Source organism: Tiliqua scincoides, chromosome 4 (genome assembly GCF_035046505.1).
Source record: "Tiliqua scincoides isolate rTilSci1 chromosome 4, rTilSci1.hap2, whole genome shotgun sequence".
Lineage (NCBI taxonomy): Eukaryota > Metazoa > Chordata > Lepidosauria > Squamata > Scincidae > Tiliqua > Tiliqua scincoides.
This window is the reverse complement of record NC_089824.1, coordinates 191492315-191510388: the sequence shown is the minus strand read 5'-3', so window position 1 is coordinate 191510388 and position 18074 is coordinate 191492315. Positions and strand designations below refer to the sequence as shown.

General features: G+C 45.8%; 1 protein-coding gene and 1 pseudogene across 1 annotated transcript in view; one reads left to right on the top strand and one right to left on the bottom strand.

Annotated features, from left to right (window-relative positions):
* Positions 1–8756: 8756 nt before the first annotated feature.
* The window catches only part of SNTA1 (syntrophin alpha 1), a 79883-nt gene continuing 70565 nt past the window's right edge, over positions 8757–18074 (top strand). Inside the window, exons 1-2 of the mRNA XM_066625083.1 lie at positions 8757–9161; positions 16120–16305. Coding sequence (XP_066481180.1) covers positions 8888–9161; positions 16120–16305 — 460 coding nt within the window. The 5' untranslated portion in view covers positions 8757–8887. The remainder of the gene's footprint in view (positions 9162–16119; positions 16306–18074) is intronic.
* On the bottom strand, positions 15806–15923 carry LOC136649787 (5S ribosomal RNA; annotated as a pseudogene).

Genomic DNA, 18074 nt, shown 5'->3' with positions numbered 1-18074 from the left:
TAGTTAAGGGTCTGTGCCTGAATGTAACAAATGCCATTCAGTTCGTTCAGTGTAGGAAGCAGCCTTGAAATGAAGCCACATAATCAGTTTCATTGATCACAGTATTTGCAATAGCTAACACAGGTAGTTAGAGTCCTATGGAAGTGATCCTCGGCATTCATGAATTTCTTTTTTTTAGCTGACGTCAGTGGTAATTCTTGTGAATAAGTGGCTTCAGGGCCACAAGGCAAATATAATTAAATAATCTCCAGGATACAAGGTGACCATGGTTCCACCTGCTAACTGGGCAAATAGACATCTTTTCAAGCAGGGTTTTCTTATATTTAGCAGGGGGAGCGCGCCTATCTGTATTCAACCCAGCATCATGAAAAGTAGAATATAAATCTTCTTAGTAATAACACATATTTCTTTGATCTAGAGTAATTGAACCCTGCATTTGTTTCAATAAGAATGGTCTAAAGTTACACTCATTCCTTTGCAACAACTTCTTTCTAATTCTCTGATTACCGTATTTTTCGCTCCATAAGACGCATCTGACCATAAGATGCACCTAGTTTTTAAAGGAGGAAAACAGGAAAAAAAATATTCTGAACTAAATAGTGTAATAAAATATTTAATAAACTATAACAGAATAACATTTGAACCATGTAAAGTGAACAGCAGTCAACAGTGGCATTAAGAACCATTATCACTGTCATTAACAAATGGAGAGACTTAAAGGTTTGAGTACTCTAGTTTTCTGGAAACCCCAAGAACTCATCATCACTAGAGTCAGAATTTATGAAGCTCACAAAAGCAGGTGCACACAAATAGGGGATCACATTATCTTTCTGCTACAATGATGTTCTGCCAAATCCCAATCCACTGGGCCTTGTGCCCGCTTAAGGCTGATCTGTCCCCCTTGTGCAACTCACCAGTGCAGCAAGCAAAAGTGAGTCCAGTTCCAGTCCACAGATGCCAAGTAAATCAGTCCCATCAATCAGAGTTGCCAAATCAGAGTCCAGAACCAATAAGCCAAATTACAGTCCAAGGTCAGTCAAATCCATCAGGGTATACAAGTCCAGTCACAATCCACAGTCAGATTCCAAATTCAATAAACCCAGTCAGTCAGTCTCCTCTCCAACCTGCACTCCTTCAAAACCCACAAACCCTTTCTGCCTTAGGTACTCCTTATATCCCTGAGGGCCCTATTGCCTTCCAGTGGCTGCAGCTGTGCAGCACACTCTGCTGAATGCCCAGGCCTTATGCTTAAAGGGGCCACTGCTGACACCACATCTACCTCCTCGCCAGTTCTTCCGTGATTCCAATACAAATGAACAAGTGGAAAGTCCAACCACAACTTGAATTCTCAAGACACAACAAACCTCTGGATTTATGGTGAGAACCGAGCCTTACCTGGGGCTTGTGCAATAAGCAAACACTGGCATTCTGACCAAGGAGACAGTTTTTTCTTTGTGATGGGGGGGGGGGCTTACACTCAGATGCTGGATGAGGTGAGTGAAAGCGCCCCTCCCCTGCTGTGTGAGTGTGGGGGGGCAGAGCATCTGTGTGTGTAAGAGAAGGGGGCAGCCTGTGTGTGTGAGAGAGGGGGGAAAGTGTTTGTGTTGCAAGAAGTTGTGATGCTCCAGGCTTGGGGGGGGGAAGAGTCTGTGATGCTCTAGGCTTGGGGGGGGAAGCAAGAGTCTGTGATGCCTCAGGCTTGTGGGGAGAGAGGATGTGATGCTCCAAGCTTGGGGTGGGGGGGGGGAAAGAGAGGCTGTGATGCTCCAGGCTTGGGGGGGAGAGGCTTTCCTGGGAGTAAGCCCCCTGACTCTAATGGGACTTACTTCAGAGTAGGCATGCACAGGATTGGGCAGCGAGACTGCCACCCCACCCACGCTTTCCTGAGAGTGAGCCCCAGTGACTCTGTGACTTACTTCTGAGTAGCCTCTGACTGCCCCAGGAAGCAGAGCAGAGCGAGCAGGCAGGGGGCAGGGCCAGGGCTGGGGCGGATTTTTTTTTTTTTGCAGTATTCTCTCCATAAGACACACACACTTTCCCCCCACTTTTTTGGGGGGGGGGAAGTGCGTCTTATGGAGCGAAAAATACGGTAGCTTCTCAGGATGTCACACCTGCGACCACCCATACAGAATTCTGAGAAAGACACCCAGCACAGTCCCATACTCTAATCTTCCAGAAGAAAAAGAGGTGTCAGGACCTGTCTTCCACAACAGTGGAAACCACTTAAAGGTGACCTTCATGTGTCACAATTATTTATTCCATTTATTGGACATTGTCAGGGCATCCTCCTAACTGATGTGTGTTTGCTAACAGATCTCTGCTTTTAACTGTATGAATGACAGTACAGAGTAGTCATAAAAAGATGCTTCTTTTAATGCACTGACAGTAAGTCTAAAATCCCCACAGTATTAAAACTTTGCAGTTATCTAAGCCCTTTTGAAAAATTTCTGGCTGTCACCTGAGTAGGGAGGAGAGGGGGTACAGGACTAGATTTTCAAAGGAGATCATGGTTCAGGCTTTCAAGTAATCATCTCTACCAAGGGTAGGATTTCAAAAGAGCTTTGTGCACTTTTCAGTGTTTCACTTTCCACCAGCTATTTTTGTTTCCCCAGTCTCTCTCTCTCTCTCTGACACACAAAATCATAGATGTTAAAAGAAAACTGACAATTTCTGCATTGCTGAGTCAAAAGATATGGATAGATGAAAAGCAAAACTTCCTTTACTTACAAAAAAACCCCCAAAACTTTGACTGCCTATATCATTTTGGAAACATGATTGTGATTGAATTAAATGACTCGGGGGGGGGGGGCAATTCTATCCAACTTTCCAGCACTGGTGCAGCCACAATGCAGACCCAATGCAAGGGAACAAATGTTCCCATACCTTGAAGGAGGCCTCTGTGACTGATTCCCCACCACAGGATGCAGTGCATGCCCCACTGGCATGGCACTGGAAAACTGGATAGGATTGGGCCCTCAAAGATGCCCTGAAAAATAAACTGTGTGTCTATGTGTATGCATGGTCTGGTATAAACCATAGAAGCATGTCTGTTACAAGATCACATGGAGAAGCAATGTTAAGACCAAACTAAGCATGATGTCAGAGATATTATGAACACATCTCTCAACTTGTTTTGTTTTTGCTAAAAGCAGTTTCAGGGGGACCCAAAGTGGACTTGATTTCAATCAGGGCCACAGTGCAGAGAAGGGGGGGGGGTTTAAACCTTTTGTCTAGTGCTGAAGACTCAATTCAAATAACTTCTGGAACTACTATACACTGCAAGGGGGAAAACAGATGCCTGTATGTTTTCCCTTCCATGGCTAACAGCAATTCTGGGCATGTGTCCATGTGCCTGTCCATGTTTGTGTGATTTGCAATGGCAAATCAGTGCTGAAGGAAATGGACTAATGCTCTCCCCACACACTGCAACCTTGTCTCCCACGCCAACGAACAGCTGCTTTTTGCAACAACAAAAAGATGCATTTCTGTAGCTTCAGCATCATGCCTGGCGTGTCTTTCAGGAAACAGATCTTTTGCCATCTTATTTTCTTTAATAAAATTCTCTGTGTTTACTGCATCTGTCTGTCCACTCCCAGTCTTCACCTGAGCCTCTTTGGTTGCACAACATGAAGACGCTGCCTCCTTTCAACTGGGACAGTGCTCACTACATGTAATGGCATTGCTAGGATAGTCCAGGGGATGCAGGCCACACTGGGTGACACGCAAAGGGAAGTGACACGCCAAGGGGGAGCGACACCATTTCTGACCAAAATTGTGTTTTCTAGGAATAATACCAGCATGTTATATACCATTTGATGTGTGATTTCATGCAGAATGCAATGAAACAAAATGCTTTGAAATATCTGTGTTCTATTAAAAGGTATAGCAAAAAACAACCAGCAGTGGTACATCACCACGCCCACCACCCATGTTGTTGCCCCGCTCACTGCATGGGAGGGGGTCCATCATGGGAATAATACGCTAGCCTCCTGCACTGGGTGATGCAAACCCTAGTGATGCCACTGACCTCGTGCGCCTTCCCCAATAGGAACCGACCAGGCTTCAGATTCCCCCATTCTCCTCCCTAGGATTAGGAGTACTTCTGTGCAGGCCTGTGATAATCACCCTGCCAGAGTGTATTAATCTTGTAAAGAGACCAGTTAAGATACCAACAGTTGAATTTAATAGTCAAAGTCAAATAGAATAGCCAAATAGACAAAAACAGATCCCAGTAACTCATTATAGCTTGGGGGGGGGGGTGTTCCATTTCATCCTGTGTTTCACTGGTGTTGCCTTCAAATGTGTACATTTCCTGTACTATCTAAAGGGGGGGGTGCGAATATATGAGCTCATATGTGGACAAGGTAGCTGATTAGGCTGGCACTTAAGGTAAGTGCTGTTCCCCCAAACCATTTAGTTCAGAGTCTCCAGTTACCTTACTATACAAGAACAGCAAATAGCTCCATAGCTCATGTTGGTGACAATAAAATCTATCATTACTTTGACAAGCTCTGGACAGAGCCAGAAGAAAAAGAGGCATAACACAAAGCTAGCATGGAGCTTGTTACAGACAAAGATTTACATGAGGCCCCACAGAACGGTCACATATGGAGATCCTAAGCTGGAACCATAGACAGAAATTGTTATCATGGATCACAGTGTGAACAAATATGAGCCCTAGACACAGGACTGAAACTGCTGTTAACGTACTCTTCAGGAGCTGTAGTCACATACTATATGGTTAGCAACCTTCAGTCTCGAAAGACTATGGTATAAGCCTACAGCACCAAGTATTCCCAGATGGTCTCCCATCCAAGTACTAACCAGGCCTGGCTCTGCTTAGCTTCCAAGATCAGGCATGTGCAGGGTAAGTCCATATATAGTGCTGACATATTGTTGGTTTATGTTCCCCTGGGGGCTGGGGATAAGAATAGGCCCTCAGTTTGGCTGTACTTGTCGTAAGAGGCGACTAAACAGCCACCGGGTAGATGGGACTCGTCAGCCTGGGAAGGCAGCTTATCTGAGAGAAGGAAAACTCTGATCCCAAACCTCCACTGCCTTGTGGCTACATCCAGTTATGGAAAAGGCTTCAGGAGTCAACCTCGAGGCAAAATCTGGAGCCGGAGTCCCTGAGGCAGTTCATGGCTGAACACAGTCACGTTCTGGCAACTCCTGCGACGCCGCTGGAACCAACTGTATTGGTCTCTGCCTTTCCATTGGACCATTTCAGCGACATGGAGAGGGGGGATTTGCTGCATGGGTAACAGCCTATCCTCCATACCTACTTTACCCAGGCTTCGCGCACTGGAGAGGACACTGTTCCAGAACCACCATTCAGAGCGTGACACCATAGTCTTCCGAGACTGAAGGATGCCAACAACAATGTTCAACACATGTGTAGAAGTACAAATGATTCGTACTTCATATTTACACAGAAGTTTAATCCTAGTGTCAACCTTTTTGCCATAGAACCATTCACCTGAAAAAACAAGAATGCACAGACACACCTCTGAAAGCATTCAGTGTAATAAGCGAATAGTCCTTGAGAGATGCTGTGTTTAGAGTTTCCAAGAACCATCCCAGCTTGTCCCGATTGCATCACTTTGCCTCTGGAACCTTAGAGAGGGAATGGTGGGAGGTCTGGGCAGCGCACAGAACCTTTGTCTAACATTCCCTAATCTCATACCAACTCTTCTCACCACAAGCAAAGCTGTTTTTCTGGTGTGCTCATCTGGGTTCTGTATGGTGATAAAGGATGTTCTGGAATAGAGGGAGCAAGATACAACATATTAGCAGGGCAGCTTTGCGGCTTCATATGTTGCAATCTTAAGCACAGGCAAGACCCAGTGGGGCAAATTTAGAATAAACCTGGATAGGGCAATATTGACTCAGAGTACCTATTCCAGTGGTTCTCACACATTTAGCAAAGGGACTGTCCTGTGCAAATATTCCAACTGCCTTCTAATACCCACTTTTTGGCTAATTAACACCCTCCTTTTCTCTAGAAACAACAGCTGTGGTGTGCAAAGAAATGCAGAACTCCTTATCAGCTGAGCAATTAACAAGAATTTATTGCTACAAACACAGACACTCCCTGCAATTCCTCTTGTCCAGAGGCTTTCCCTCCCCAAAACTCTATTTAACTCAGTGGGTAAAGGTCCAAAGCCCCCAGTCCAAGTCCAATCCAGTCTCCAAAGCACAGTCCAGACTTCCCAATTCAGTCTTCTGCAGCAGGGTCCCTCCTCTCCAGCAGTGTGTCTCCTTCAGAAGGTCCTGGCAGTCCTCTCTTCTATGTCCTCCAGCAGAGTCCTGGCAGTCCCCTTCTCCCATAGATCTGGGTCAGGTAGCATCTCCCTCTGGGTCAGGGTAGCTCTGGCGCCATTCCTCTTTAAGTTCCTCTTTTAGCAGTTGTCTCACAGTAAGGAATCCCCATCTGTTAGCAAAGCTGGCCCTACCCTTTGAACAGAAGCTTCACATTGATATTCTGAATCCAGGTACTCTGACCACACATCTGACCTCTTCTACCCCATCATTTAGGAAGAGTTGAATTTCATTGGAAGGATGGATTTTCACTGCACGCCTGTAGCCAGAAATGCTGAAGAAAGGGATCGGAAGGTTTAATGTTACATAACTGCATTAAATATTAATGATATAAAATCTTAATTGTATAGCATTTAAACAAGTGTAAGTGGCTGGTGTTTGTCGGTCATTCCAACATCCTTGCACTCCTTGGCTGGGAGACTCCAAGGTGAGCAATTGGGCAGAATGCTCCCTGCATTCTTGGACAGTAGCTTAGCACCCAGAAGCACTGGAGTTCAATTGCTGGCCACTCCAGGGAGGGCTGGCAAAAAATGGGACCACTAGTGGTACTTTGCCATCTAGCAGGTGAGACATGGCACCTCTGCCATGGTGATCACATGGTGCTGCTTCACTTGGCAGTGGAGTGGAAGTGGAGATGGCTGTGGTGGGGATTTGGCTGGGTGCTGCCAGGCCGTATGAAGGAGGAATAGTTTGGGAGATGAAGGTGCAGGGGGAAGGAGGGATCAGGAGGCAGAAACAAGTGAAGAAGACTCTTCTTTGCTGTGGGGACAGCTGGGGGAAAGGCCACCCACTCCTGTGCGCAGGTGCCATCTTTGGTGGCAGTGCAAAAGTGGTATACACCAAAGTAGATACCTGGGTAGGGAGTGTGAAAGCCCTGGAACTACTAGAGTGGTATTTATTTCATTAGTTAAAATGCCAGTTTCTTCCTCAATACTGCATACCCCAGCATTGGCAGTATATGCTGAGCCCTGAAACTCATAGCATTTGGTCCTCAACTTGTACAGGAAAAATAGAGTGGTGCTATCTTAAGGAATGAAAGAAGCATTTTATAGACATGAGGGAAAAGGACATTTGGAAGTTCAAAGATTCTTCTGTGAGGTGTGCCAGCCACAGGACCTCAGGGAAGTGGTCTAATCGTGCCCCATGTTTGAAAGCACACAGTGGGCAGCAACTTTTATGGTTAGTCATAACACAAGTGGATCTATTTTCATCCCAGGGGAGACATCTGCCTTACATAGTGCACGCAGGGAAGGGAAGAAAGATCTAACAAAGATTTCCTTCTGGTACAGAAGGACTGTTATGCAGTGGCTTGGTGTCTGAGCCAGAGAAGTGCTGTGGATGGTTGTCATCTTTTTTCACCACTGGGTTCCTGTGCTTTTAACAGCTCTATGGCAGGAAACCATCCAACAGGTGCAGTCTTCCCCACCATGGCAATGCAATGATGTGGAAAACATTACCTGTTGAAATTGCCAGCCACATTGTTGTTATACCAGAGCCCTGCCAGGAACACTGGACAGCATTCTCCATTTCTGAACTGTGATGGGAGGTGGTGATTTTCATTCCACTGCAAATCTCATCCAGCATACTTGGGACAGCTAGGGTGGCCAGGGTTATACTCATGGAACAAGGCTACAATCTGATGCACTCTTTCCTGGGAGCAGGCCTCACTGAACACAATGGGACTTACTTTTGAGTAGACCCGCATAGACTTGGGTTCAGGGTGACCAGACATCCTCTTTTTCCAGGACATGTCCTCTTTTTTAGTCTCGTGTCCTGGAAAAGAACTTAGAAAAGAGACACAGCGAAAAGAAAAGAACTTTTCCCAGTGAGTGGGCCCCTGCAGGAAGCACATAGCCTTCTTGCAATTAATAAATTAGATGTAATATAGTTTTAAATTTAATAGTAAGTAGCATGGTGTTTAAATTAACCTCATGAAATCTATATACATGAGTGTTTTTTAGCTTTTATTTTGTCATGTCCAACATTTTCCTTGGATGTCCTACCCACACTTACCCAGGAGCAAGTTCCCTTTACTATCATTGTTAAAAGCATATACATAGCAGCCTGTCAAATGTACAGGTCTGTCACATTTCCCCAAATGCAGTCACACACCATGGGAGCATCAAGTCTAATGTATTAAAAATAAAACATTGAAATGAATGGGGACCCGCCTGAAATTGGCTCGCGACCCACCTAGTGGGTCCTGACCCACAGTTTGAGCAACACTGGGTTAAAGGTGTATGCACTCTGTCCTCCCTTCCCACTCTGTTCCTGCTCAGATGCACTCTGGCCTCTCCTCCCTTCCAGGGCTCGCAATGGAGACGGCGAGGCTTCCGTGCCCGGCCTGCCGTGGATGAGTCTGGGGTGTTTCCCGAGACAGGGCGTCACCAGAGGGTGGCCCGTGTGCCGCCGCCGCCTCCTCCCGGGCTGGGGGAGGGTCCGGGGAGGCCGCGTGGGCGGGGGCTGCTGGCTGGGGTGCCCGCCCGGCCGCCGGCTCGCTGCTGGCCGTCCCAGCCCGGAGCAGGAGGCGGAGAGGCGCAGGAGCGATCCGAGGAATGCGCTGAAGATGGCGGCCGGCCGGAGAGCCCCCAAGAGCGGCTTGCTGGAGCTGCGAGCGGCGGGCGAGCAGTGGCTGCGGGTCCTGGTCACCCTGTCGGAGGACTTCTTGAGCGTCAGCCCCAGCAAGGGCGCCGAGGAGCCGCTGCAGCCGCCGCCCAGCCCGGTGCAGCAGCTGAACGGCGGCGAGCAGTGCGCCCTCGTCCCGGACGCGCTCACCAACATCAAGCGCACGGTGCGCATCGTCAAGCAGGACGTGGGGGGGCTCGGCATCAGCATCAAAGGTGAGTGGGGGCAGGATCGGGCCGCCCCCCCGCCCCGACACCCAGCACAGCAGCAGAGCCTCCTGGCTCCAGGCGTGGGGCAGGGGCTATTTTGGGGCTCTCCAAGCCTGCCGTGCAGCTGGGGGGCGGGGGGGGGGAAGATGACATTTCATGGTGACAACTTGAGCTGTCGCCCTCGATCAAGCGCTTGGAGTGGACCTTCCCTACCAAGTCCTTTCGAGGGGGGAAGGACAAGTTTCCAGGGCTTCTGAGCGGGGTGGGGGGGAATTGGCTCGTCTGTGGCCGGAGCAACGCAGGAGCCCCTGGAGAACTGGCAGGGTATGGAAGTTCCAAAGGGGAAACACAGAGGCAGTGGAGTAGCCAGAGGGGGGCAAAGCACTGAGGACCCAATCTTATCCAACTTTCCTGCACTGATGCAGCAGTGCCAACAAGGTGTGTGCTGCTTCCTGTGGTGGGGGGCAGCCATGGAGGCCTCCTCAAGGGAAGGGAACATTTGTTCCCTTACTCTGGGGCTGCATCAGTGCTGGAAAGTTGGATAGGATTGGGCCCTTAGTTTGGCGGGGCCCCTCGCCCTTCCCTTCGGAGCCATTTCGGGCGGAGGGAGCATACGCCTCCGTTTTGCTCCCCCTGGCCTGAAACAGCTCCAAAGGGGAGGGCGAGGGGCCCCGCCAAACTTGGTGCTTTGTCCCCCTCTAGCTATGCCACTGCATGGTGTGCCACATTCTTCCTCCCTTGAGGTCAATGTAGGCATCTGAGGAACTTGCTAAGCATTCTTCTCAGAGCCAGCCTTTTCGCTTGAGCATCCAACCTGATGGATTCTTAGTTGCTCAGAGTTTGCAAAGCAGGAGAGTCAAGAATATGTTTAACCCCCCCCCCCCATGAATTTTGTTCCACTGGACCCACATCTGCCTGCATTCGATTGTAGCTCCAAGCATGAGTTGGATGCTTTTTATGGGCGCAAGTGGCTCTGCTCGCCTTATATAGATATCATTCTGCAAAATGTGTCCCTTTCTGATCTTGCACATTGATCTTGCTTCTAAGGCAGCTGCTGGGCTCTAAACCTCAGTGTCCCACTTCATGTGGAATCTCTTAAGGTTATAAGCAGCATTACTGCAGAGACAGATTCTGCCATGGAGGAAAAATGTCTGGTGTGAAGCAACACTCCATGACCTGAAGCCTGTGTAGGTGAAGTTTGGAGTTATGTAAAACCACATCACCTTCATGTGTCCGGAAATGTGATTGCCAAATGCACAAACAGAAGTTCAGATTGTGGTTCAAATACCACAATCGGTTCGGTATGGCTTCAAATACCTTCACATCTTCAAATAGCTTCAAGAATATGTGTGATATCCACACTGTGAATAATTTCATCAAATAGAAGGCAGTTGTCTAATTAATACTGTGTTATAAATCAAGCCCCTTCTGGGAATTCATCCAGTACTTACTAGCAAGTGCACGAGCCCAGCTTGTGTATGATATTCTCTGACTCTGAAGGGGTGGCAAGCATTTCTCCCAACACTAGAAATGCCACTTGCTAGAGGAAGTCCTGGGCAAAAGTTCTGGCACAATTGGAGCCCTCTTCATTGTGGATGCTTGCCATGCAAATTGATGAAAACTCTTGCCCTGTATATTGTATGCCATGTATTCGAAACATATGTATGTTTGGTTTAAAAAAACAAACCAGTTTTTAAAAATGTAGGATAAGGGTGTACACTTTGGAGCCTGTAGTTGCCAGGCCTATAGTAGGTCTAGTCTACTAGTGTCTCGACCAAAACAAATCTGGATCCTCATAAAGCACTAATCTAATAAATGATACCATTACAGTTGCAGAATGGGGTTGATTGTATAATCCACACCCTTTGTTCCTTAACTATGTATTCAGCTTGTAGCTCCTGTAGTGTGTTTACTGCTGAGCTAGCTTGGATACTATGTCTACTTTTCATATCCCAGCTGTGTGTCCAAGTTAGCTTGCTGCATGTTTAAAAAAAACAAACACAGATTTAAACTTATCTGCAAAAGCCTATATTCTGCAACACATATGCAAGTCAACACAGTGAATGGTACATTGTAAGATGAGTATCTTCCCTTCCAATTCAGACAATGATCAGAACATCCTTTGTGCCACTATACAGCTCTAAGAGCATTTTCACGTGATGTCAAGAACTCTTTTTAGTCTGGAGTGTATTACTTGTGAATGTTAATGCCATACAGAAAGCATTTAAAATATCAGAAGGGATTAAAAAAATTTTTTTAGTCCCATCAGCATTTTTCATTAGAGTGTGTGTGTAGGGAGGGGGAAAAGATGGGGGAGGAAGAGAAAGTGCATGTGATGTGTTGGGCTGTGAACACTTGTCTAAGAAGACATAAAGGAGAATTAGTCTGATGGAGGGTAGACACTATGAACAGTGGATGGTTCTTGCTAGACGTGGTGGCATGATTCTAAGATCCAGGGCACCTTGGGTGGTGGCTTTTTAAACCTCTGTGATGGTATACTGTTTTGACCTTCAGAATTAGAGGAGACAGCACACCTTGTGGAGAAATGGAGTCCCTTCATTTTTCTTTTTTAGTTTGGCTTAATGGTTAGAACTGTTGAAGAAACAGAGTGATCAGTGGGTCCACTGAAAAACGGTATTTGATTCTGCTTTTTAAAATAGAAGTGGAAAAGGTGACCGATACGGTATTTAAATGGAACGGGGTGATGAAGGAGTCATGCAGCTTTCACAGCTAAAAAAGTGGGCTGTAGCCCACAAAAGTGTTTGCCACACTAGGAATGCAATCCAACACACTTTCCTGGGAGTAAGCCCTATTGAATGAAATGAGTTTTACTTCTGAGCAGATGTGCCTGCTGTTTTCACTGTAAACCTCCTAGCCCTTTGGTGTTGCAATAAACTGTGTTTTTGTTGCATAGGAGGGTACTCTATCATTTTGCAGAGCAGTCTTGCAGCATTTAGTGACTTGAAGGTTGTACTTGGTGGACTTAAGACTGTGTGAAATAAACTCATTTGAACTCATTTGAACTCATTTGACTGTGTGAAATCAACTCATCAGTAATGTGATTGCTCAAAGTGTAGGCATAACATTCTTATCACATCGACACCTTCAGATAAGCGCTAAAGATGCAGTGTTTGAACAGAAATCTGGCAATTCCTAATGCTTTTTAGATTACCCTACAAGACCTTTAAAATACTCTGTGCATACAAAACTAGCATCACATAGGAGAGTGTTCATTACATGGTATCTTCAGTATGTGGGAGTTTATAGACTGGGGGAAAGTGACTAGTGGTATCTGCTGTGTATGTCAACTGGCCCTAGAGTTTAAACAGCCATCATCCTATTTAATCAGTGCAGGTTCATGCTGGAGGTGACATTAACACAGCTTCAGTTATGATTGAATTGCGCTGATAATGTGCACTTGAGCACGTCAGGTCTCTGAAATAAAGTAAACAAAACCTCCAGATTCTTCAGACCAGATACTAGTGTACAAAAACAAGGCATTGGATCTCATTTTTGTGTCCTGTTTGTGAGCTTCCCAAAGCCATCCAGCTGGAAACAGAAGGCTGGACTGGATGGTCCAATTCAGGAGGGCAGCTCTCAGTTTCTAAATATCACATGGCATTTTAAGTGCCTTTGTATTCGCTCTCCACTTTTTGGAATTGTGCAGAGCAAATTATTCCCAGTTTTGTTAATATCAAGCAACTATAGAAATGCATCTCCCACACCTGAGTTGGATCTGTGGCAAGCCTTGTGCACAGGATATGCTGCAAGTGTCAAAAATCTCTAAAAGTGTGTTTTCCCAACTGAAACCAGTGAAGCACTGTCTGTTGCCTGTTTCAGTTGGTCGCTCCCTTCCCTGTTATCTGGTCAAATGTTACAGTGGGACTGTTTGGAATGGGAAATCATTTGGGAAATCTCTACTACACTACCAGTGCAGTGTTCTTCTCTTGTGACTGCAAGAAACCTGAGAGAGGGGAAGAGCTATACCAAGGCAAGATGGGTTTAGCACTTAGGAATGACCAGTGCCCACCCATCTGCTACCTGCTTTAACCTTTAAACCACCTTGAGGAAAACCTCCCTCCCAGGTTAATAGGTTTCTCCAACTCTGGTGAGTGCCCTTAAAAGCCAATATTAGTGAAACTGGGTCATCTGGGAAACATGCCAATCTCCTCCCTGCCAAGTAAACCTGAGGCCAGGCAGGTAAAACAGTAAATATTAAAAGCATTGGAAAGAAAAATGCAATGATAAAAAGCGAGTCACTGATACTCTAGCAAAAGGAGCAGGGGAGAGGAGAGTAGCAGAAAAGTGAGGTACGGTGTTAGAAAGGTCCAAGACATGTGGAAAAATAGGCAAAAAGGGGAGAAAATTTGGTTTTTTAACCACAGCTGGATTTTCGGGCAAGGACTCAGTTGGACAGCAAGATTAATGTTGAACCCTGGGCAGTGCAAGCTCTGGGAGCTGGGAGAGAGGGCACTTGGGTAATGGACCCTCCATGGGCCCCTTTAACACAGAAGAAATTGGGCACGCAAGTCTGTTAATTTTTTGTGTTGCCCGGTAGGTTTCCTGTGCAAAGTGCAAATGGCAGTGCTGTTAGGAGTGTGAGACCTTTGCAGCTTTCAGTATGGGGGTGGCAAATGCCCCAATTTTGCCCCTCTGTTGCATTAACCAGACCCTAAGAGGCACCCAGAGAGCAGGATCTGGGTAGATGGGATGACAGAAGGCAGAGTGGGTGAGCCGAGGAGAGGGTTTTGCATGCAGGTGGTTCCGGGTTCAAAACTTGGCATGTGCAGTCAAAAAGATCTTGAGTCGCAGTAGGTGTTGGGAAAGGCCATTACCTGAGTCATGGTTGGTTTGAACAGAGAGTCATGAGCTGAATGGTCTGAAGGCCTGACTCTGAATAAGGCAGCTGAATGTGCCCAGGTGACTGGAGATAGAATAGGGTGCCATAAAGAGAAGTGCCATAAAGAGAAGTGGAGAGTATTTTGATAGAGAAATCTGCTCTATTAATAAATCATTGTGTGATTGAATAAAATAGATGAAGGGAGGAAGAGACGAGAGAATGAGCTTGATACTCTGATGTTTCAGTTGTTTCCTTGCAGAATGGACCCTTATGCCCATACAGTGACTTTTCATTTCCCTTGGCCGGGGAGATGGGATTCAGAATTGATAGTTTTAGTGGCTAGTGGCAGAATTGATAGTTTTAAAATACGTACTAGCCATTTTAGCAGGTCTACATGCTGGTTCAAATGTCAGTCGCTGTAAGGAGCACATGACTGGCTTAATTTTTTTCTGCTTTGGGATCAGAATAATTGTTGCATCCTTATTTTGAACCACTTGATCAGCCAACATGAGACTTGGTAAGGGCATACCGCATAAGCCCGGAAAGGTAGCAAACAATAATATTTATATATCTTTTTGAAAGGTTTAGTTAATTCTAACTTGTTTTGGCATAATTATTTCATATCATTCCTTATTTAACATGCATTAAGATTACCTTGTGATCTCTTTAAAAAATGAGGAAATAAATACAAAATCATATTGTTTTTAACGTTCAAGTACATCTGATCCTCACAAATAACAGGAGGTCACTGTACATGGCTCCAGGAATTAACTAGCTAACTGCAGTCTCATACACAGTTATCTAGGAATGTTGGGGCCTTTGAGAGAAATTTTATCAGGGGGTACAAAGTTTCTTTTGAGCCCCTTCCCTTCTCCGTTGGATCATAATTTCATACAATCATTTGATCACAGTTGTGATATATATATCACAAACACTTTCTGAGATTCCAGGAAATTTTCAGATCCTCTCCTTTGGCTTCTGGGCCCCCTTTTTGACCCTAGACCCAGGTACAATTTATCCCCTGCACCTCCCTCTAATGCCCCATTGAACTCAGTGGATCTTCCTATTGAGTAGACATGCATTAGATTGGGCAGTTTGTGTAATTTCTCCTACTCTCTGTTTTTTGGACAGTTAAATGGCAGGCTCTTGGTCTCCTACAGCAGGGATCTCCAAACTTTTCAGTATGAGGGCCACATTGTATATTTTATACACTTTTGCGGGCTGAAAAAAGAATCAGTTTTATAAATGAATGAAATTTAAATGAATAAACATCTTTTACTTGGATTTTAGTGTGCGTGTGTAACCCAACATGATGGGATTCATAATGAAAGAGAAATGTGACAATTACAAAGCAACAATGCTGTGCTTCAATTGAGAAGTGATATATACAAAGTAAAATTGTTGAACATTAGCAAATTCTCTGACCAAAAAAGGTTGCTGGAGGCTGAATAAAACCTTTTGGCAGGCCAGATGTGGCCCCAGGACCAAAGTGTGGAGACCGCTATCCTATAGCATGCCCTGCTTTTCTTTCTCCTCCTCATATTTTCCTTGGTATTCAACCTGATGAAAAGTACACCGCAAAGGTTCCTACTCCTGCATGCACCATTGTGGTTGTTCTAATAAAGGCGTTACCAGACTGTAGCTCTGCCCATAGCTGTAGCTACTCCTCTATTCTCTAAGGGTGGACCAAGAGAATTGTCAGCTGAGCACTCATGGTGTAGTCTACATGAGGGGGAAGCAAGCCAAATCCTGTTTATTTGGGGAGAGGGTTGTCTATGGTTGGCAACCAGTCTCGAAAGACTATGGTATAAGCCTACAGCACCCGGTATTCGCAGGCGGTCTCCCATCCAAGTACTAACCAGGCCTGACCCTGCTTAGCTTCCAAGATCAGACGAGATCGGGCATGTGCAGGGTAATAGTTTATAAAAAATTGTTATTGAAATAAAAACCCAAAAAAAGTTGGTTAAAGGAGATGGCTACTGTTTTTCTCATTTGTGCAGAAATGCCAAGCGGAGAACAAGACAGTTTCTGCACTGCGCATATTTGTTAAGAAGTGCACTGCTTAGCTCTGCAGGCTCTTAGAAGAACACTATCTGACAGCTTTCTTTCTGGCTTTATTTCAAGGTGGCCGAGAGAATAAAATGCCCATCCTGATTTCCAAGATTTTTAAGGGGCTGGCCGCTGATCAGACAGAGGCACTGTTTGTTGGAGACGCCATCCTTTCGGTCAATGGTGCGGACCTCTCTGATGCTACACATGACGAGGCGGTACAGGCCTTGAAGAAGACTGGCAAGGAAGTGGTTTTGGAAGGTAAGCAGATTGTATCTTAAAAAGGCTGTTGGGTTGAGAAGCCCCACTTGGTATAACAATGCTGGATCTATGGTGGCGACAGAATTTTCTATTTGGCTGCATTTATGATGTATGGAGAGATGCAGGTATCATTGCCACTTAAAGTGGGCTAACAGGTTTGCTGTGCTGCAGCCTCAAAACGCAGGGGTGCTGTGCCAATGCATTTGTCCTTTGGTGTCTTACAGACCTACTGTGTTGGAATATGGAAGCATCCAGGAGCACCCAACTTCTTTGATATTGTCTGTTTTGTCAGCTTGCCAGAAGCCCTGGGAATGGGCCTAATTTGCAAGCAGATGCTGTTTTTGGTTGGAAAAAAGCATGAATGCTTTGTGCCCATCCAGTCTGCTCCTTCTCAGAATTGGAAATTCTTGCTTCTACATCCCTTAACAGATTTATTGCAGGTGCTTGCTCTGTGTTTTTTCCCCCCCTCCCCATCTCTACAATAAGAATCTGATAACTCAGCATCTCTGCAAGAAAAGAGTAACTACAGGCTTTGTCTCTTAAGATGACAGTCTCTGTTTAAGTATGGAATTCCAGATTTAGCTCAGGTGTCACCTGGCCACAACAGACACATATCTTACTTCTTTTTAATATGTGGCTCTACATGCTATACACACTGATGCAAATAGGCAGGGCTTCTAGCTCAGGGGTGCCCAAACCCCGGCCCAGGGGCCACTTGCAGCCCTCAGGGACTCCCAATCCGGCCTGCGGGGAGCTCCCAGTCTCCAATGAGCCTCTGGCCCTCCGGAGACTTGCTGGAGCTCATGCTGGCCCAAAGCAACTGCTCTCAGTGTGAGGATGACTGTTTGACCTTTCCCCTGAGCTGTGGGATGAGGGCTCCCTCCACTACTTGCTGTTTCACATCTGTGATTGCAGCAGTGGCAGTGAAGAAAAGGCTGACATTGCTTTGTGCAAGAAATTATATAGGCCTTGAGCTACTGCAAGACCTTTATTCATTCATATAAGTTCCATCTCTACTATATTAATTTATGTAAATTTATTCAAATTTTAAATGTAAATTAATTATATTTTTCCCGGCCCCCGGCACAGTGTCAGAGAGATGATGTGGCCCTCCTGTCAAAATGTTTGGACACCCCTGTTCTAGCTCTAATTAAAGTGAATGGCAAAGGTAAGGTTCTTGGAGGTCAGAGGTGTCTTGGAGTACTTAAAGTGCAAGACCTGTTTCATGTAGAAACATAGACTCAAATGTCGACAGCCCAGTTGCTGGCCTGAACTCCAGAGTAATGGGAAGGTTAACCTTGTGGTCAGTCATTGGATAAGGTGTGGTTGCTCAATAATGGTAGAATGTACTGTTTTGTTATTGACATCTGGTCTTGGCCAGTTGTGCTTTATTGATCAGAGAGCCTATGTTTGTTGCATTTAATGATGCCTGTGCTTTCCCAGTGATTAGGGGCAAACAAGAGAATATGCCTGGTATTGCTCTCATTTCTCTGGAGTCCGTCTATTGCCTGAGGAGGCCCAAACAGGTCTTAGAACGTATTCTGAGAATATGCGGATTGTCGGGAATAGCTTTGAGCACCTAAAAGAACATCTTAGCACTTGTTTGGATACCTGGGCCACAGCCTTATTGGTTGAACAATTGCACAGATTGTGGCCCTTTCCTTTTGAAAGAGATCTATTTGAATCCCTGCCTCTACAGCAGGGATTCTCAAGGTTTGTCTCGTGCTGTACCACTTTGCATGGTACACCTATTGGAAGTACCAGCAGAA